We start from the raw sequence: 22,126 nt of genomic DNA on the forward strand, positions 1-22,126 counted from the left end.
TAGTTGCGACACATGGGATTGTCCATCTTCACTGCAGGACATGTGGGATCTAGTTTTCCGACCGGGGATGGAACCTGGGTCCCCTGCATTGGGAGTGTGGAGTCTTAGCCACTGGACCACCAGGGAAGCCCCTACTTTTCTTTAAAACCAGTCATATTACAGATACTCTTTTGATTCTGTATTTCATCATTAAAAGATTTAAAGACTGACTGGACAGAGGACTTGCCAACACTGAGCAACTCTGACAAAAGACCAGACAACCTGGGAGAAGGATTAGCCAAAGAAGGAAGAGTCCCAGGTAAGAGGAGCCAGGATGCCAAGAACAAAACCCCGAGGGGTAGGTGGAGGACATCCAAGTCTCTGCCATCAGTGAACGGCAAGGCCATCGGTGAACGGCAAGGCCATCGGTGAACGGCAGGGCAGAGTTAGGAAGGCCGAGACACGAAGAAAAGTCTGTAACTCGGATGAATGGGTCAACAAACTGTGGCGTGTCTGCGCACCGGAATACCATTCAGCCTTTAAAAAGCTGACCCATGCTACCACTTGGATGGACCTTGAAGACATTATGCTAAGTGAAAGAAGCCAGACACAAAAGGACAAGGACCGTATGACTCCACTTACGAGAGGGAGCTGGGGGAGTCAGATTCACAGAGACAGAAAGTGGATTAGAGGCTGCCAGGGGCTACGGGGAAGGAGGAATGGGGAGTTCGAGCTTACTGGACATGGTTTTAGTTGGGGAAGATGAAAATGTTCTGGAGATGAACAGCGGTGGTCTTGCATAACAATGTGCATATACTTTGAAGTGTACACCTAAAAATGGTTAAAATGGTCAATTTTATGCTACTTACGTATTATCACAGTTTTAAAAATCCATATTTCAAAGAAGGTACACCTGAGCAAGCAAGCTGGAAGGATAAAGGAGACATGCTACCAAACCTACCTCAAGCCCCTTGAACACACATAAGACATGACAACAGCATTCAGGCATGAAGTGGGCATGGAAGAGACACCACAGAGCCAAAGGAGGCTGACCCTGCAGGCACCCGAGGAACCAGGCGGTCCACATCCTCCTGGCAGGGCCAGCTTCCCTGGGCGAGTCTGCCCCTGGGACCCAGCTCAGTGCCGGGAAACAAAGACACTCCAGATGACCCCACAGATGGCACAGGGCCCTGGGGATATCACCCTCCAGTTCACAACTTTTAGAAGGAAATGCTGGGCACTCAGCCAACTGTGACACTGGGGGAAAGAACCTACAAGACATGCTGAAAAATGGTAGACAGAACCCAAATGCCAGAGATGCTGTGAAGCAAAGAGGCTCAGCAAAGGCAGGGCAATTTACAGCATGAAATTCTAATCTGTCAAATTACAAAAGATTCTGACCTTCCCTTGGAGTTCCGGAGAGCACACCTTTCATGGGCTAGGGGTAGAGCACTAAAGAATGGGTCAGGAAACCCAGATTCAATTCTGGCTCCACCCTACTTACAGCGGAGTGGCCTGGAGACCTGCGTAAAGGGGATAATAACACCTTCCCAGATGGTAGCAATTAAGGGAAGTAACACAGATTCTGTGAGCCTGGGGGGGTAGGCGAGCCAACAGGCAAGATACCAGGTGCTGTGACTGACAACCTTCAACCCCAAGAGACAGGTAGGAACAGGTATTATTTCACACACACACACAAACTTCTGTAAGTAATTCAGAATAAGCCGAAAAGAAGGCACCAAACTGGGTGAAAAGTATGTCTGGAAGGCTTGGATAAGAGGAAGAAAGGTTTTTTTTAAATAAAAAAAGTATATAAAAGGCTGCACACCATGTTTATAAACATGTATGCAAAAGCACAAAGATTGAAGGGAGCGGTGAAACCAACCAGTTGCTATGCAGCAGGATGGGAATATATAAAATGTTTCTCTCTAGGATAATTTTAGTGTTGTTCTATTAAACACTTTTTTAAAATGTAGCCTATTTCCAAACTCAGCGTTGAAGAATTATGGGCCTCAAACCAGAAGGCGCTCTGGTTGAAACCACACTCACCCAGTATGCCTTACAGGTGTGAATCCCATGCATGGGAACCCCAAGTGGCCTGGAAAGGGGGCCACCGTTCTGAGGCTCAGGGTCCCCATCAACCCTGGGGCAGGCTCCACCCACCCCCACTCCTCCCAGACCCAGTCCTGGTCAGACGACCTTCCCTGACACAAACCTCTTCTAGCCCGAAGCTAGAGTCTGCCTTAATATGTGACACCGGTGGGGTTTTTTCAATCAGTCTCTTGGGCCCTGATTCACCCCTCTCACAAATAAGGTATAAGAACAGTAACCACCGAAAGAGGTCTGGTGAGGATTCAACAGTCACTTAAGCACTTAGCACAGTATCAGCACACTGTGATCCCCTGACTCTTACCAGCTTGAGACCCTCCTCTGTGCTTCAGAGGTTGCTCACTCACTCCTTCAAGATCTGGGGGCTCAGCCGGCGCTCACAATCATTCCTACTCACAAGGAGCTGGAAGCCCAGCCAGTGGGGTTTCCTGGCTCCCATCCTCCGTGCATCTGCACCTGCTGCTTCATCCACTGCAAGGCCTTCTGATCTTAACAGCGGAACCTCCTAGGCAACCTTCCGGACAACTCAGTGTCACGCGGGGCATCAAACCTTCTCCAAGTCCAGCCCAAGGTTCCATCGCTCACCCTCTCGCCACCCCTCGTGGGGTTCCGAGTTATCTCCTGACACTGTCTCCCACCTTCTAGACTGGAACTCTCTCCCCGGTCCTGTACCCCTCCCAATGCTTCATGCAGGGTAAGTGCACAACCAGTCTTGGGTGACTGAAAACACTGTGGCCAAACAAAAGCATTGTGGGGAACAAAAATAAGCCAGAAATTAAAATCAAGTGGGACTAGTGAGATACATCCACTGTTGAGAGAAGCCGAAGAGGCTGCAGAATGAGATGAGAGACCCTAGGGCAGAGGAGGCAGCCCTGGGATGCTGTAGGATTACCCACCCACCTATGCCAGATCAGCCCCAGCTGGGAGCAGGGCCTAAGCTCCCTGGGCAGGTGAGAGCCTCCCCAAAACAGTGTTCAGAACACAAGTCCTCAGATGCAAGGGGAGTCTGTGGCCACATCAATGGGACTGCTAAGCTACCAGAAAGCAGAGGTGATTGGTGGGGAAGGGCTACAAGGATGAGGACCCCACTCCTTAGCCAGGCTTTAGGTAGCATACAGCTCAGATGGCCACAGGAAGCTCCCTGCCCCAGCTAAGGATCCCAGGGGCTGTAAAGTAGTGGGGGCAGAAGGGTCTCATCCTAAAGAGGCCCAAACTTGGGGTCTAGATCCCTATTCAACTGTGCTATAGAGGTGGGGAAAGAGATTTTACTGTTATCAACCCATATAAATTCATCATTTTAAATAACATTCAGAACTAAAAACAAAGAGAAAAGTACAGATGGACGGACACACACACACACACACACACACACATACACACCACAGTTTTAAAAGTGGTTATCTCTGATGAGATTTTAGATGTTTTTAACTTCTCCTCCATATCTATATTTTCTAATCTTTCTGCTGCCAACGTGTTCTCCTGTGAAATGCAAGTGGGGGAGGAAAACACATGCCAACCACCAAAAAAAAAAAAAACCCACCAACATGAATCAGCAGCTGACCCTGCCTGCAGGCAGCTGCCATGGGCCCGAGGAGGAAGCCCCAGTGCAAAGAACCAGATTCCTGCAGAAGAAACACTCTGGGCAGCGTGGAGGAGGCTGGAGACAGGAGTCAGGCCATAGAGAAGGATGGGATTCGGGTTTTGAGGACAGGTTGTGGGTGGAGGATTTCTGCAGTGATGGAGTGGAGTTTTTTCTAAGTCCCTACGCAAGAATGTAGGAGAAAGGCTATCTCCCCGTATCACCGACCTGACCCCCACCACAATCTTTTGCTGTTTCAGAATTAAACAGACCTGCGCCTTCATCCACAATAGTGCACGAGGGACAGAACTCAATGAGACTATGCACGTGAAAGCTCTTAACCAGTGAAAATTTGTTTTGTCCTGGACTTGCACAGGGTCATGTTCCTGGTGCTGGAGAGGCTTGCAGACACCCCCACCCTGCATATTAACGGCGAGTAAGGAACCGGAGTTAAGAGAGGGCACCTCTGTCCCACTTGGGATGGTCACCATCCACCTCTCCTGCCTTCTCCCCTTCCCCACCTGCCCTCCTTTGAAAACAAAGGTATGTTTTAAAAATACATAAACCCATGACACACTTATCTGAGGGCCCCCATGGCCTCATTCATAGTCCAGGATGAGTTCGAGCGGGGTAAGCCCTGGAGGGCCGCCTTGAGCCATTACCAGCCCTCACAAGGAAGAAAAAGCAAGCCACCTGAAGTCTGGGAGAAGGCAGGGTGTTCATGGCATCAGGGACCTCAGGAGTGGGTGGAGATGAGGAGCTGCCTTCTCATGGGTCTTATGTGGTCCTCCATTTCTTCCCACACCTGAGAGTGAAGATAGCCCTGTCCTCCAAGTTAGACCCCACTCCTCACTTCCCTCACACTCAATCAACAGCCCCACCTTGGGGAACACACCAACACTCAGTCCCTTCTCCACCCCAGGCCCTCATCACCCCTCACCTGGATTACTGCAACAGCAGAACTGTCTCCAGAGAGGGAATGGTCTCCATTCCCTCTCCCAGCCCAGCCTGCACTCTGGGGTGGCAAAGATGGGCTCCCTACAGTGCAGGTGTGAGCCTGCCAACCCCCAGCTTGGAGGCTGCTGCTCCCATCCTCACTGTCTGAAGCCTCTTTTAATGCACAGTGCGGCTGCCCTCTGCTCTCCCAGTTCAGAGCCAGTGTTTTTCAAAGGGTGTGAAGGGGACCACTGTGTCGGAATTGCACGCCCAAGGTACCGATTCAAAGTCCAGCTTCCTAAACTAATCAGAAATTCTGGAGGTGGGCTCTGCACAGCTGAACTGGAATCAAGAAAATCCCAGATGCACTCTTTGCGTACACTAAAGTTAGAGAACGCTTTTGCTGGAGTTTCCCGTTGTTTAGGTAAATGCCGAGAACATATCTGGCCCCCTGCCATGATGCTGTGTTAGGACTCGGGCCAGCCACCTTACTGCTGATCCAACACATCTCCAAAGGTGAGACTGGTTCCCAAAGATGCACCTGACACCTCCTCACCGAGTGACCAAGGGAGTCACTTTATATCCCCAGGCCTCTGTGTCCCATACATACGATGGGTGGATATGTGTTGTCTAGGGTCCCTTACGATCTTCATGCTGTATCATGTATGTTCTGTTAGGTCTGAGGTTCCAGTCCTGAAATTCTAAGGACCGGCATTTTTCTTTCTATTTCGGACTGTAAGTGGGGGGTGAAAAGTGAAAGTGTCAGTAGCTTAGTCCGACTCTTTGCAACCCCATGGACTATTGCCCACCACACTCCTCTGTCCACGGGATTCTCCAGGCAAGGACACCAGAGTGGGCTGCCCTTCCCTTTTCCAGGAGATCTTCCTGACCCAGGGTTTGACCCTAGATCTCCTGCACTATAGATGGATTCATTACCATTTGAGCCACTGTGGGGGTGGGGGGGGCGGGTAGCATTCTTTTCTCATTCAAAGTGCAACTTTTATAAAGTATCGCTCTTACTACATCCAGTTTCCAATTTACAATAAGGGAGAGCCAAGCAATTAGCCTTCCTGGCATGGCTTTTTTTTTTCCCAAACCATGCAGCTTATGGGATCTTAGTTCCCAACCAGGGATCAAACCCAGGCCCTTGGCAGTGAAAGCGCAGAGTACTAACCACTGAACCACCAGGGATTCCCACCCTTTTTTTTTTTTTTAATGTTCATTCTAGAAAATTTCCCAATCCCTTTTCACAGGCCAAAGAGGAGGCACAGAGATGTGTGTAAGATGACAGCCTACCAGCACCCCTTCAGCACCCTGCTGCTTCCTAAGGCCTTTTCACATCCTTTTAGATGTATAATCCTCCCATTTTAAAGACCAGAAAATCGAGGTTCAAGGATGGCACAGCCAGACTGCACAACTCAAACGTGCACCTTCCCACCCTGAAATTCTCCATGCTTGCCCTGTACCACCCAAGTCCACACTGAGCTCAGAGACGGTGAGAGCAACTGCGCCAAACCTCCCACTGGCCAACGGGGCATGCCCTGCAGGGCATGGGAGGGAGTGCTAACCAGCCAGCCACACCCCTTCCTGGCTCTCCACACAGAGCTGCTGGAAGCCTGCGCATGCAAGGGAGTGGGGAGACGGGGCTGAGCAACAGCCGCACGAGCAAAAGCGATGCCAGGGATTTAGTCAACAGAGAGCTAATATGAGTCAACAGCGGGTGCCGCTGCCAAACACACTAATGGGATCTTCAGCAGCATTAACAGAAGGGAAGAGTCTGGGGCAGGCCGAGGGAGTCCTGCCCTGCTCTGGCCAGACCACACCTGAGGGCTGGGCCTGGCAGGGCGGGGCCTCGGAGGGGGACGCACCTTCTGAGCCAGCACCCAGGTTTCTGAAGAGGAGTGGCTCTGGTGGGGCACTCTGGTCTGTATGGTGGGCCAACGCCTCCCCTGGGAGCTGGGTTGGCACAGGAAGCCCACTCCAGATTGCCCATTATAGATGGATTCTTTTTTTTTCCCCAAAGATCGTGATGCACAGCAAAGGTTAAGAACACACAGGCGTGCGAGAGGATGAGACCCACCACCTGGGGAAGGGGGCTCCAGGCTCCATCAGGGAAGCATCACTGGAGAAGACAATTATAGCTGCTTCTTCCTTTGTTATATATAACAGCGGGGCCGTGGCATGGCCAAGAAGTGGCTGACTCCCTGAAACAACAGGGAGTCTAAAAATGCATAAGGGGCACTGGATTCGAGATCCTAGAGCCACAAGCATCAAAGTCTCCAGGAAGTCCTCCTGATTCATCCATCCCCCAGCACCCTATCTGGTGAGCCTGTGAGCTCAGCATCACTTACAGTAAAAAGACACACTGCCACTTGTGTTTCTCAAGGGCTTCAAGGCCACCTCTCATTCACCTTTGGGTCCACAGCCCAGCGAAAAACCAAGGTGCCCCAGCACAATCCCACTGAGGGCCTTGTGTTTGAAGCACTTCTGGAACACAGGCCTCCTGACGAGGGCTAATAAAACGGCTTATGACAATGCCTAAGCATGGTTAGTATGCTGAGCAGAGAATGCATGACGCTACCAACACCAGAGAGTTTTAATTACAAAAGAGCCATAGTTAGCCTGGCAAGTGTGCTTTGTGCCTGAGCAAGTGACTGGAGACAGAAAATCCAGGTTAGGGAGATGGCGGTCAAAGGTAAATCCGGTATACCAGGCCGCAAAGCCATCCCAGGGGCCAAGAAGCGGTAAAAATTCAGGAATGCAGGAGACGAGAAGAATGACCAGTGGGACTAAATGCCAAAAAAGGACAGCATAAAAAGTGAGCTTGGTGAAATGGGGCTGAGAAGAAGCACAGATGCTATGGCTTCATGGAGGCCGGGCTGCTTGGAGCCCATGCTGTACTGGCACTGAAACTCTGAGGATGACTGTGGGAGACTGTGATGCAGATCTAACAGCGAATAAATCTCTCAGTCAATGAGCTGTGCTCCCTGGTGAATTCTTCTCCATCTTTCCTCCCCAAGCAAGGGCACAGATGACCAACGCCAACATTTGCTCTGGACCTGCCTAAGGGCGGCACATATACATTATATGCATGTCTATATAAATAAAATTGGAAGTTCACTAAATAACATCTTAAGGCATCCCATTGGACATCCCTGGTGAATACAGTGGATAAGAATCCGCCTGCCAATGCAAGGAACACAAGTTCGATTCCTGGTCTGGGAAGATCCCACATGCTGCAGAGCAACTAAACCGCTATGCCACAACTACTGCAGCCTGTGTGCCTAGGGCCTGCGCTCCCCAACAAGAGAAGCCACCGAAGCTAGAAGCCTGCACACCGCCAGTGAAGAGTAGCCCCCTCCCCCCCACGGCTCTCTCTGCAACTAGATAAAAACCCAAGCTGCAGGGAAGACCCAATGTAACCAAAAAATAAATAAATAAATTTTCTTTTACAAAAAGGAAACAAATCTGCCATTGTAAGAAAACCTAGTGAATTCTTCTGTCAAGTAGCCTTTAATTAAGCGAAGAAAACTTTAGGATGCAAAACCTGCCTCTGCCACACTGGGCCAGGGCTCCACCAGCTGAGGTAAGTCAGCCTTCGCATCCCAACCTGTTCATCTGGGTACCTGTTTGGGTCTATTCACCACGCATGCATTTTTACTGGGTTTGCATTTTTCATCTCAGAGACACCACTTAAGCCTGTCGCAGAAACCTGACAAACGCAATACACTTCATAAACGAATCATCTCGGGGGAACAGACAAGAAAATCATCAGCAGTGAGCGTTGTCAAAGTTCCCAACCAGAGCATTCCTTTCGCAGATCTGAGATGCAGAACGCGCCACATCCTCTCCACACACCAGCTGCCCGCTCCAGAAGCAACCCACTCACCTCTCCTCCACTCGGCTCGGCCCGCCCCTCTCCCCTTTTTCAAGCCTCCTCTCCCAGCAGAATAAAAAGCTGGAGAGCCCAGTCTTGGAAAAACAGTAACATTTTAATACTATTTTAAAGACAACTGCTCTGAGCACTGGAATGTTGGCTCCTTTTCCATGAATATAAAGGCCCCCGAAGGGTATTATCGTAACAAAATGATATCCTATGGAGAGCACCAGGAACCACAAAAATAAAATCGCCATAAACTGAAACTGTCTCAAAATTAAACCTAACACAAGGAAACATTAAACCGCAGGCCAGGCAGGCTCTGATTTTCCCATCTAAAACCCTTACAGGTTCCCAGCCAGTTCTCTCCTGACGTCCAATTTCCCCAACCCGAGAAGGTCTGAATGCTTTCTTTAGAAGTCCCGGTATGTTATTCCGCCCGCCCCGCTTGAAACCCTCGGGACGATCTGTAACATTCATCTAAAGCTCAACCATTTCTGTGTCCTCAGTCACACCCAAAGAATCCCAAAGGCAACGTCTGCCGCAGCGCCGGGTGCACAGTAGGCGCCCCATTAATGTGCGGATTCGATCTGATCAGATCTGGCCCCTTGGGCTAGAAAGACCCGCTGGTGGCCGGACGCCCTGGCGGGGACAACAGTGCCAGCCGAGCTCTCCGCTGCAGGGGGCGGGGTGCAACCACCTGTGGGCGGGTGGCCCGGGCCGAGGCCGCGGCGCAGCCGCCCTGGGGTGCCTCCGCGGCTCCCTGCACAGACCCCGGGGAAAGTCCGGCGCCCCAGGCCCGGGGGCCGACTCCCAGCGGCCCAGAAGGGAGCTCTGCAGCTGCAAAGTTGACCCGATCAGCAAGAGTCGATTCTCGAGTCAGCTCCCAAGTCGCCCAACCCCCTGTGAGGCAGCGGGCCAGAGGGGCTGTTTAGGATGGGATGAAGGGGTGGGGAGCGCCCAGATGGGGACTGGAAAGAGCAGAAATACTTCCCTGACTCCCTCCCAAACTTGGGGCACCTGCCGGCCAGGAGGCGAGCGGGCTTCTCCTCCCCTGCCTTCCCACCACGGCCTGGTGGCGAGTCTGTGGGGGCAAACGGGCTACCCCGGGGCAGCCCCGCCTTGTTTTGACATTCTCTAAACGACAGCCCAGCTCCAAGAAGGCCGCTGCAGGAACCTCAAAGACCTCAGGGGAACAACAGTCACCCGCGCCAGGGGGCGGGGACTTGGGACTTGAGGGGGCGCGGGCCAGGGATGGGGCCCCCCGGAAGAGACCAGAATGGGGTGGCCCGAGAGGGAACCAGGACTAGGAGTGCGCGCAGAAGGGGGAGGGGATCCCGGAGAGGTACAAGGGGAGCGCCCCAGAGGGGAGCATCGGGGGAAGGGAACTGCCCCACGGGCCCCGGGGTGCCAGTGGCCCGGACCGGCTCCGTCACTCACCGGCAGGTCCACGCTCACTTCGGTACCGTCGAGCAGGAAGACGCGGCAGTAGAGGGTGGCCTTGGAGGCTCCGGCGGCAGAGATGTGCACGGCCGCGCCGCCCGTGAGCAGGGGCCCGCCGCCGGCCGGGAACACGCTGCCCCCGGGCGCGGCGGGCAGCGTGGAGACAGCGGCGGCCGGGCCCCCCCGCGGGCCCCCGTCGCGCTCGTCCCCCAGCCCGGCGGCCCCGCGCCCTGCCGCGCCCCGCGCGTAGCGCTGCATGGAGCGGCGGCCAAAGGTCCGGCGCAGAAACCGCAGCATCCTGGCTGGGGGCGTCCCCTGCCTCCGCCCCCTGCGCCGCTGCCGCTGCGCCGCCGCCCGGGAGTGCCCCGCGACGCCGTCAGTGCCAGCGCCCGCCCGCGCCTCCTCCCGCCGGCTGCGGCCCGGGGCTCGCTCCCGCCGAGGCCGAGGCCGCGCTCCGGGTGCCTGCGGGGCGCGCCGGCCGGGCCAGCGCCGACTGCGAGTGGCCGCGGGCGGGAGGGCGCGCTCGGGGCGGCCCGGCAGCCGTCCCGCCGCCGCCTCCGCCGCCACGCGCTCTGCCGGGCCGGCGGCCTGCGCTCGCGGCCGAGGAGCCGCTGCCGACGGCCGGCCGCGGGCGGCCCGGGGGGCTGCGGGGGGGCGCGGGGGCGGGCTGCCGGCTGCTCCCGCGCCGCGAGCCGGCCGAAGGCCAGCCGGAGCAGGGCGCCTGCGTGCTCCTGGCGCGCTCGCTCCCACTCGCCGCGCCCGGGACCGAGGAGGCCCCGCGGAGTACCCGCTCCCCAGGCGCCTTTTCCTGCGCCCGCAGCCCCCGCCTCCCACCTGGGAGGCTGCACCTCCAGCCGCCGCTGCCGCCGCCGCCGCCGCCGCCGCCGCCGGGACTGCAGCACGCCCTCCTCCCTCGGGGCTGCGCCGGGTATTTGCAAACCGAGTCTGTGCTGCCCCCTGCCGGCCCGAGCGCCCCCTGCTGCTGTAGGTGTGCTCACGTGTGTACACGTAGGTGAGCACACACGTGTTTCCGGCGCCTCGAGCCCTGAAGACGCCCGAGAGTCTCCCCTTGCCTAGTTTGTAAACCCAGGCTGCATGCCCTCAGGGGAGCTATGCCCGGGAGGCCGAGAGAAAAACGCAGGAAGCGAAGGCCCTGCTAGGCCCTCAGTTTCCCTTTCTGGAAAAGGACGGGGGTGGGGTGGACTAGGTAATCTACCAGGTCCCCACAACTTAAATTCTGTCAGTTTAAAATTTCAGAGCTGAAAGGGCCCTTTCTGCCATTCCAGTCCGATGGACACATTCCAGATAAGGAAATTGAGGCCAGGCTAGGAGAGGTGTACTTTTCCAATGGACTACGCAGAAAAACACCTTTCCTCAAGGAACTCGTGTCCAGTATGGAGGAAATGTGCGTGTGTGCGTGCGTGTGTGTTCAGTCGCTCAGTCCTGTCTCTTTGCCATCCACAGAGGCCCGCATAAATAGCCACAGCTTATAAGAGTGATGGCTGAAGAAGTTACTGAGGAGCGGAGCACAGAACTGACGCGTTAGGAGGCAGTCTATGAGAATACACGGAGAATATTGGAGGCAGAGGAAATGTTTATAAACAATGCTCCTCAGGTTCAAGGACTGGTTCAAGGAGAAGTGGGTTGTCCATTGTGGTTGAAGGAAGGTCAGGCCTCTTGAGAACAGCACTGCTTTTCTTCTGTGTGTGCCTGACACTGTGCTAAGCCCTTCTCATTCATCATCTCACTAAATCCTCGGGACAGCCTGGTTCCATAAATGGTTTTATCCCCATTGTACGGAGGAGGAAATTGAAGCTTAGAGAGCTTAAGAGACTTGCTCCAGATTTCATTTCAAATAGGGGCTCGTTTGCTGGGATTTAAAGCTGTTGCTCCTAACCACTGCCAGGCTGAGGCATGTGGCATGACTGGCAAGCAGTGATGGTTTCTGAGAGACCTGGACAGAGGCAGTGGCCACAGCAAAGGGGAAAGAGAAAGAGAAGGATGAATTCAGGAGGTATTCCAAAATCGACATTTACTGAGGATCAGGCACTGTCTTAGGTGATTTCATGGATGGTATTTTCATTACCCTCATTCCAACCTTTCTAGATATTCTGTTTATCCCCATTGACTTAGGTGGAGTTTGGGGCTTAGAGAAGTAACATCCTTGCCTGAGGTCTCAGAGCTCATGAATGGCAGCAGCCAGTACCCTCCCCTGTGGCCTGATGTTTCTCTTATGACTCCACAGGGGTCTACCTGGTGACAGTGTATTCTGAGGGTGCACCTGCAATCAGTCTTCCAATATCCTCTCTGCTCCTCTCCCCCCAAGGCTTAATAGAATACTGTCAGCAAACGTGTTCAAAGGGGACACAGTCTGCTTACGGTTTACAAGGGTAGCCCGTTTCCTACTCTATAGCCCAGAAGTGCTCTGGGAGACTGAATAATGGTCCTCTGAAGATATTCACTTCTCAGTCTCCAGAACCTGTTCCTGAATATGTTCCTGCACATGGCAAAAGGGACTTCACAGATATTCCTTGTACATTCAGGAATTTGAGGTAGGGAGGTTATCCTGGGTTATCTGGGTAGGACCAATATAATCACAAAGGCCCTTGTAAAAAGGAGACAGGAGAGTCGGGGACAAAGAAAGTGATGTGACCGTGGGAGCAGAAGTCAGCTCGATGTGTCCAGGAGTCAAGGAGAGGAGGCAGAGGCTGGAAGAGGCATGGAACAATTATCCCGTGTATTTTAGAAGGAACACAGCCTTGGTTTTTAATGCAGCCTGTAAAATCTGACTCTGACTTCTGACCTTAAGAACTATAAGAGAATGCATTTGTGTTTTAAACCACTAAGGTGATGGTGATTTATTCCAGCAGTGATAAGGAGACTCATACAAGTGCAGTCTTAAATCATGTTAGTTCAGTGCACTACATTTTTCCAAGCCTCTTGGCACTGTCATAGTGCCATCCCTCTCAAAGGAACGGTCATTCAGTTTCTACGTATCCTCTATCCTTCTCTCCCACTAAATGCTGAGCTCCATGAAGACAGGAGTTTTTTCTTATTCATCACGGTATCCCCACCCAGCACCTAGCCTGCTCCCTGACAAATAGTCAGCATTCAATAAATGCTTATTGAATGAATGCAGGATCAGATTTCATTGTCGTAATAGCCAGTGGGGTAGGTATTGCCTTTGCCTTTTAGAAATAGAGAAAATGAAGGTTGGAGTCGAGTCCACACTCACACTCGCCTGTCCTGACTCCAGCTCCCAAGTGCTGCCGAGAGTACCATGTCATTCAGAATCCCATGGGGACCCTAGATTGCATTCATTTTACCTGTACCGCCTCTGTCCTGGGCACTGTCAACTCACTGATAGAACTGATCTCATTCAGTCTTCATCACAATAGTGATTTTTAAAAAATATTCATTTGCTTATTAGGCTGTGCCGAGTCTTAGCTGTAGCACTCAGGATCTTTAATTGTGGCACATGGGATCTAGCTCCCTGACCAGAGATTGAACTTGCTTCCCCTCTATTGGGAGTGCAGAGTCTTAGCCACTGGACCACCGGGGAAGTCCCCGCAGTAGTGATTTAAGCACTGTTTTCTCCACCACACAGAGGAGAAACAGAGTCTCAGGACTTTCTTTGATTAAATTTCACGTTACTCAAGTTTCCTCCCCAGAATTTCCACATTTGAATAGTAAGGTTGCATTTTGTCTGTTCACAGTGTATTTCAGTGATCACTCTTTCTTCATCTTGGCATTTTAGACCATAAAAATTCCTTCCCTCTTATCCAAGCTCTGTACCAGCCCTTCAGAAATTTTAATTGCCATTTCTCAGACCTTCTCTGAGAAGGCCTACAATACTGTGGCCACCTGATGTGAAGAACTGACTCATTTGAAAAGAACCTGATGCTGGGGAAGATTGAAGGCAGGAGGAGAAGGGGACAACAGAGGATGAGAGGGTCAGATGGTATCACCGACTCAATGGACATGAGTTTAAGTAAACTCCAGAAGTTGGTGATGGACAGAGAGGCCGGGTCCATGGGGTCATAAAGAGTCAGACACGACTTAGTGACTGAACTGAAGACCTTCTCTATGCTCAATGAAAATGGACCAGAAATGCACGTGTTTCTAGGTTGCCAACACATTGCTCTTTTATGGGCCTTTTGGTCCTCAAACTATCAGTTAGTATTTTACCTGTGTTCCTGTCTAGAACCATCTTGAGCTGAAGTTCTCAAGAAAGAGTCTACACTTAAATTCCAGGTCCTTTCCTTGGCCGCAAGCAGTAGCTTGAGTTTCTCAGTGTCACGGCACTTTGGAAGCTGACCCGTAGAGTCACTTTGCCTTCTCATCATCAAAGATCAGCCACCAGTTTTTTAAATTTTATTTTTATTGAGGTGACATTGATTTATATGTTTATATAAATCAATATAAAGTTTATATAAAACTTATATAAGTTTCATATGTACAACACTGGTTTCTTTTTTAATTTTGTTCTATTTTTGGCTACACTAAGTGGCGTATGGGATCTTATTTCCCTGACCAAGGATGGAACCTGTGCCCCCTGCTGTGGAAGCACAGAGTCTTAACCACTGGACAGCCAGGAGAGTCTTTCAGGCACCACTTCTTTGTCCACCTCCTCAGGTTCATGAGAACCTCCTAGCTTCCTTCCCATCCCTACTCCCAGAATTTTGCGGCATCAGCAAACCTTGGGGAGTTCCTTACATGGACCCTTCCTCCATAGTAGTTTTACGTGTTAATTAAACAGCCCTTAGCCCTGTCTCTAAGCAAGAAACTCCTCTCAGAAATGTGCCATTTATCTCTAGCCTTTGTTTCCTGGCTCATTTCCAGGCTCAATAAGATTATGCCCTCATTCCCTCAGACTCTTTTTCTTTTCCCACAGAACAAGATTACACTTGAATGTATGCTCCTGTTTATTCCCTTGTAATTTTTTTCCATAAACATTTACTGAGACGTTACTACGTCTCACAAAGCCCTCCCCACTCTTCCAAGTGTTTGTAAATGTTGGCTTAGTCTTTCTGCTATGATTTCACAATAATAGCTATCATTAATTAAAGACTGTGTTGTGGGCAGCTGTGGTTTCTGCCAGCCTTGCATCCTTTTTCTTTCTCTGGGGACAACAGCACAGAGAGAAACATAGCCAAGGCACATAGTTTTCTGGTGAAAGTTCAGTTTTAGACTACCTGGATCCAGCCATGCCTGAAGCTACTCCTTGGAATTTTCGGTTTAAGAAGTGAATCAAAATAGAATGAAGATTTTTCTGGGTCCCAGGTTCCTTGGCTTCATTTGTTCTCTTTCCTGAACATGAGGCATAAGCATTATTTTGAATAGGAACCCCCGCTTTGTTCATTCTTTAAAGGACTCATCTCCAAGCAAATAATTAGCAAAGCAATGCTCATCACTGAATTTACAGAAATAAATGAAGAGTTAATAAATCATCTAAATTTTTAGGTTCAGAAGTGGCAGAGATGAAAGCACTTTTGGGTGACTACAACTGAGTCCCAAATTTATATTTTTAGCCAATCCTTTTCCCCTGCTCTAAATCATATTTCTGACTTCCTTCTCAACATCTAATCCCTAGATCTGCATTCCAAACATCTATTGCCCAGCCCTGAGTCTAGACTCAAGAGACCAACATTTGGAGAGAAACAGGAGTGGTCTGGCTTCCCTGATGCCCACCCTAGCATGTGTACCCTATCTGAGGACCCATTTCTTCCCTGAAGGATGTGCATCCCTCTCTGGAGAGACCCACATGGCTCTGATGTAATAGCCCCAACATTCAGATGCTAGAGATGCCCAAAGAGAATGGAAGGGGAGGGAGCACTTTTACAGTGCCTGCCAGCCTTGTTGCCTCCCTGCCTTCATCTCAGATATAACCACTTATTATTTAACATTCCTGATGTGCTTCCCAGTCTCTTACCCTCTCTTAGCCAACTGCTTACCTTTGATGCTTTTCTACCCAATGGTCTAAAATCAGTGCTGTCCAATAGAACTTTCTGCAACGATGGAAACATTCTATTAATATATCTACGCTGTCCAACATGGCAGCCCCTAGCAACATGTGACTATGGGGAAGCTACTTACAAGGAAGCTAGTGTGACTAAGGAACTAAATATTTAACTTTATTTCATTTTAATTTAAATGTAAACCTGATTTGTTGTTTTTGTTTAGTCACTAAGTCATGTCTGACTTTTGTGTGTGGACTGTAGCCCGCCAGGCTCCTCCATCCATGGGATTTCCCAGGCAAGAATACTGGAGTCGGTTGCCATTTCCTTCTCCAGGGGATCTCTCAACCCAGGGATGGAACCTGTGTCTCCTGCATTGGCAGGCAGATTCTTTACCACTGAGCCACATTAGAAGTCATTATATCCGACCGTGCAGAATTAGACATCACTCTACCGCATCACCCATCCATTAGTTCAGTTCAGTTCAGTCGCTCAGTCGTGTCCGACTCTTTGCAGCCCCATGAATCACAGCATGCCAGGCCTCCCTGTCTATCACCAACTCCCGGAGTTCACTCAAATTCACATCCATCGAGTCAGTGATGCCATCCAGCCATCTCATCCTCTGTCGTCCCCTTCTCCTCCTGCCCCCAATCCCTCCCAGCATTAGAGTCTTTTCCAATGAGTCAACTCTTTGCATAAGGTGGCCAAAGTATTGGAGTTTCCACTTTAGCGTCAGTCCTTCCAAAGAACACCCAGGACTGATCTCCTTTAGAATGGACTGGTCAGAGGGCATCACCTATACCTGGGTTCATTTCTGTGGTCCCTGATCCACTCCTATTGGGTCCAAGTAGTGACCCTTTTTCTCATCCCAGGCTTCTGACATTAACCTTCCCAGGCCCAGCCAAGTCATGACTTGATCCTGTTTGCCATCGAATCAAAAACCCATCTTCTGCCAAGTTGGTCAAAACCAAGGTAACTTGTTCTTTGGGGGAAAGACCTTGGTAACTGAGCTGCTATGGTGGTAAAGATGTGCTTTTGAAATCCTTCCACAGCTCAGAGCACACCGTGAAAGCAGATTTCCAAAGTGAGGGTTCTATGACCCACTTGGCTTAACATCACACAACCAAGGTACAGGAACCACAGACACAAAAGGAACCCTCTCCATCACCTCCTTCTCTGTTGTAGATGTCAAGCCCTAGTTCAAGCCAAGGAAAGAGAATTTGAAGAAAGAGAAGGTAGTGGGTAGGGTCAGATGCATGCCAGTGAAGGTTTAAGAGGAGTGAGGTCTGTGAGGGGCCTCTGAACTGGACCAGCTGGGAGGAGCCATTGTCCCTTGTGGCCTTGAGGGCAGTCCTGGTGGAAGCAGAGAATGGAGTATATGACGGATGCAGGGAGATGGAGATAGCAGATCCAGGCCACTCATCTTGAAGGCTTAGTATCAAAGGCAGGCAGTGAGGTATCAAAGGAAGAACGAGGACTGCTGGGTCCTCGGCTGATACTTTCTCATCTGCTAAATGAGTTTTGTTTTGTTTTAATAATAATAGGACAAGATAGATCACAGGTGCAAAAAATAAAAGGCTTTATAAATTGCAAAATTCTGTGAAAATATAAGGCTCAAAAAAGGAGGGAATATGGCAGTTGCTAGAAGGGGCAAGGAGACAAAGAAAATTTGGGGGGGGAATGGCTCTAATTTTAATATTGGGGAGATCATTACATATTAGGAGAAAAAAGGCGGGCTTCCCTGGTGGCACAGTGGATAAGAATCCACCTGCCAATGCAGGGGACACGGGTTCGATTCCTGGTCTGGAAGATTCCACATGCCTCGGGGCCACTAAGCCTGTGCATTGCAACTGCTGAGCCCATGAGCTGCAGCTACTGAAGCTCAAGTGCCTAGAACCTGTGCTCTGCAACAAGAGAAGCCACCGCCGTGAGAAGCCCACGCCCCACGAGGAAGAGTAGCCCCTGTTCACCGCAGCGAGGGAAAGACCCAGCGCAGCCAAAATTTAAAAAAAGAAAAATTTTAAAGGAAGAGGCATGTGGAGAGGGAAAGATCCAAGGGGTAAAGGAGTATCATTGAACAAACCTATAGAGGATGTTTGCAGGGAAGTAATAAATGCATGTTTTTTTTTAAGCTGGAGGGAAGGCTGATTAGAGAGAAGCTGGGTGGAGCTAAGAGTTGACAAATGTTTATCAGAGGCACCCTGCTTTTTATTCCCAAGGGAATAATAAAAAGAATAACACGTCTTTATGCTGTGCAGAGGTTTATGGCTTATTAAGTGCTGTCACAGACATGACCGCATTTAATGACCCTGCCAGACAATCCTGGCTGTGTGGTGTTCTTAGCCTCGGTTCACAGCTGGGGAACCCAGGGCTTGGAGAAGTGTGGGACTGAGGTTACGCAGCCACACACTGGGATGGGAGCCCCTGATCCCAGGGCTATTTGTCTGGCCTGCATCCTTCCCTCAGTGCCCTCTCTAAACTGAAACCTGGCGCTTCCCCGAAGCTCCTGCCCTCACTGACTCACTGGGAGGGGCCCCTGTTCCTCTTCACTCCCTAGAGCCAGTTTCTGACCTTAAGACAACACCCTCTCTCTTCCCTTTGCCACCCTCTTCCCCAGCCTGTCCCTCCCTTTGGACTAAGCTGTTAGAATAAAGGCAGGGTTCGGAGCATATTAGAATGGCAGCCACTGCAGACCTGCCCTGCCACTCCCCACTCTGCCCCAGAGATTCCCAAGGGAAACAGGCACCCAGGGCAATGGCAGGAGGTGCAGGCTGTGCTTTGTTTTACTGGGCCTGCCCAGCACCCGGGGCTCTCTGATCAAGCTGGGATGGAGCCCAGGGCCCAGTCTGAAAGAGGGCCTCTCCCCAGCCCTCCTTTGTTTTGAGCCTGTTTCTCCCTTCTGGTTAGTAGCTGCCTGCAGAAGCAAAGGCAAGCTTATTAAGGTGTGGGTGAAGGGAAGAGAGTCACATTCTGTGTGACTTTTTGATGCTTGGTGACCCCACTATGCATAAGTAAACCTGACCCAAGCATCATCCTGGAATCTGACCAATCAGATTAGTATTCCCTCTTCTTAAGGAGGAGAGCCGAGAAGATGTGGCCAGGAGACTTTCCTTGGAGGGGAGGAGGGGAGGGCCTTTCTCTGCCAATGCATCTAGGCTAGAAACTTCCAGCCCTCATTCTCCTTCATCCCCTGACGTCGGTACCCATCAACCTCAACTCTTCCACTGCCATTACCTGACTCTCCCAGACCACTGCACAGCTTCCCCTGAAGGCTCTCCCTCTCGAGTCCACTACTTACTCACCCCCTAGAGTGACTATTCTGCAATGGCAATGGGCTGAGTCATCTCCTTATTTCTGATCTTTCAATAAAGCTAATGACAAGGGACGCTGGTGAAAATGACAGAGTTCCAGGCGCCTAGACGGAGGCCTGGGGCCATCTGTATTTCTTATCTGGACAAATTCCACATAGAAATCTTTAGCCAGCCTATATTTGCTGGAGAGGCGGAATGAATTTTCAGCTCCCTCCCCCACCCCCTTGGAGACCTTAAGGGACTCCTCATAATCTATAGAGAAAAGGCGTCCATCAGCCCTGCCTGCCCCCACAGCCCCCACTGTCCCTTCACCACCACCCCCATCATGAATTCTAAATTACTGCCGTTCTTCACACACCCTAAGATGACCTTCAATATTGCATATGTGAATCTGGGACTTCAATGGTTAAGAATCCACCTTCCAGTACAGGGATACAGGTTTGGTCCCAGATCAGGAAACTAAGGTCCCACATGCCGTGGGACAACGAAGCCTGCACACCACAACAAAAGAAGGCCATGTACCTGGAGACAGTGAAGACCCAGTGCAGCCAAAAAAATTTTTACATGTGAATCCTATGGCCCTCAAATATGTCTTCCCACTTGCAAACTCTTATTCAACCTTCAGAACCCGATCGGCCCCGCAGTAAAGCCCTTTCTGACCCTCTCTAAGAGATCTGGCAGATTCCCCTTTTCTCTGTCATGTTACAGTGCCATCTGCCTCTCCCTCTGCCACATAAACTGGACAGCCTCCCTGTGCTAAGGGCTAGCAGTCGTTAGTAGTTACAGATAGATGACAGCTTGGATTAGAATGGAGAAAGTGGACAGAATTAAGAGGTAATCGGGAGGAACCCCAGTGTGATGTGCTGATGGGTGGGCTTCCGGGACCAAAGAAGCGAGCGTCAGAGGACTCGACTCCTAGGTTACAGGCTGGTGAGCCCCCTCTCCTCCAGGTGGGGAGTGCTTCAAAGGTGAAAACATGTCTTGTTTATCTCTTCATTCCCTGCCCCGTGCTGGCCTGGTTGGGGGAGTTTCTTCAGACCCGGGCAGGCCTGAGCCTGCTAGGAAAGCAGTATCAGGGGGTCCAGCCAGGAGGTGCGGGAAAGACAGAGGCGGAGCACAGAGCCAGGCCTGAGGAAGGGGGAGGCTTCCAGGCAAGGGGTCCTGGGATGTGCTCAAGAACTTTCATTACAAGCTGCCTCGGTCACTGGCTTTCTGTCCCAACCTGCTCTCCTCCCTTGATAAAAGGACCAATGCCCATTGGATATTGGAAGGTTTAGAGTTTGAAAACTAATTCTGAGACCTAATTCCACCTCTCTCCACCATCCCCTGGCCTTGGGAAGGTTGCTTCTTCTCTCTCTCCCTCACTGCTCTGTCTTACTCACACACACACACACACACACACACACTGGCTGGCACACATAGATGTTCATTAAATGGCTATGGGCACCAACCAGGAGGGGTATCACACAGGCCAGCCCAGAAGCGTTTATTGGAGGTGGTGTTTTAATCCTGACTGTGCCACTTACTTGCAGTGTGACCTTGGGCACTGAATTTGAGCCCTCCCGCCTTAGTTTCTCATCTGTTAACAGGACATAATAATAGTATCAACTTCATGAGTCTATTGTGCAGAATAAATGACACGGTATGTCAACTATGTCTGGGAAGTACCCAATAAATGTGAAGTATTATTGCTAGCATTTCTGGTCATGTAATTATTGATAATTTTATGTCTTAAATAAATAGAAACTTCTGGGTCACAGCCTGGTTGGCCTGGCAGGGGGCCCAGGGCTGGAAAGGGGCCCAAAGTCTTGGGCATGGGAGTGGAAATGAAGTCAGGGACCCTGGGTCTTTGGCCTGGGGATTGGTAGCAGCCAGGGAGGGACGGGGAGGGGAGAGAGAAGAGAGAGAAAGGTGGGGGTACGGGGTGGAATTCGAGAAGAAATACAGCCAGAAAGAGAGAGTGAAAAAACACCACCACTGTGGCCAGGGAACCAGCTCTCAGTGAACAGAAACCCTGGAAACCGGTCTGGGCAGTCCTGGAGCCAGCTTGGGTCAGCTGGTGTGGCAGCCACAGGGAGCAGGGCTGGCTTTGGGTGATGCCCGAGGCTTTCTCATTTGACCAGGGGGGCATGTAAGGGGCTCTCCAGGCCTGGCCTGTGACAGTCCCTTCCGGGTCTGGGAGAGAGAGGGAAAGACTGCTTCCGAGAAAACTGGGGCACACAGTGTACTACAAAAAAGTGTAGCCCATAAAGCCTTGCAGAGCTAGATTCCAAATTCTGATCAACAAGGGTGCCGAGACCATTCAAGTAGGAAAGGACAGTGTTTTCAATAAATAGTGCTGGGAAAACTCAATATCTACATGCAAGAGAGAGAACTTGGACCCTTAACGTTACACCGTATACCAAAATTAGCTCCAAATGGATCAAAGACCTAAACAGGAAAACCAAAACTGTAAAACTTTGACAGGATTTCCTTGGTGGTCCATTGGCTAAGAATCTGCCAACCAAGGCAGGGGACATGAGTTCGATCCCTGGTCCAGGAAGATCCTTCATGCCACGGGGCAGCTAAGCCCATGTGCCAGAACTACTGAGCCAAAGCTCTAAAGCCCGTGCTCCACAAGAGAAGCCAGTGCAATGGGAAGCCCAAGCACAGCACCTAGAGAGTAGCCCCTGCTCACCGCAACTGGAGAAAAGACTGTACAGCAACGAAGACCCTGCATGGCCAAAAACAAATAAAACTTTTTAAAAAACTAGCTCTTACAAAGGTAATTGGTATATCAAGACCCACAAAATGTGGGCCTCTTCAGGGGTCTGGTGGTTGTTCAGTCACTAAGCCGTGTCGGACCCTTTGCGATCCCAGGGACTGCAGGCTTCCCTGTCCTTCACTATCTCCTGGAGTTTGCTCAAATTCATGTCCAGAGTTGGTGATGCTAGCT

The 22,126-nt window shown here is 51.0% G+C and overlaps 1 protein-coding gene across 3 annotated transcripts in view; it reads right to left on the minus strand.

The window, feature by feature from the left end:
* The window catches only part of EPB41L4B (erythrocyte membrane protein band 4.1 like 4B), a 139,510-nt gene extending 129,290 nt beyond the window's left edge, over window positions 1-10,220 (minus strand). For all 3 annotated transcript variants that reach the window (XM_068973877.1, XM_068973878.1, XM_068973879.1), the window contains exon 1: window positions 9,921-10,220. In XM_068973877.1, the coding sequence (XP_068829978.1) occupies window positions 9,921-10,220 (300 nt within the window). The remainder of the gene's footprint in view (window positions 1-9,920) is intronic.
* Window positions 10,221-22,126: the final 11,906 nt, after the last annotated feature.

The sequence above is a fragment of the Capricornis sumatraensis genome, chromosome 6 (genome assembly GCF_032405125.1).
Source record: "Capricornis sumatraensis isolate serow.1 chromosome 6, serow.2, whole genome shotgun sequence".
Lineage (NCBI taxonomy): Eukaryota > Metazoa > Chordata > Mammalia > Artiodactyla > Bovidae > Capricornis > Capricornis sumatraensis.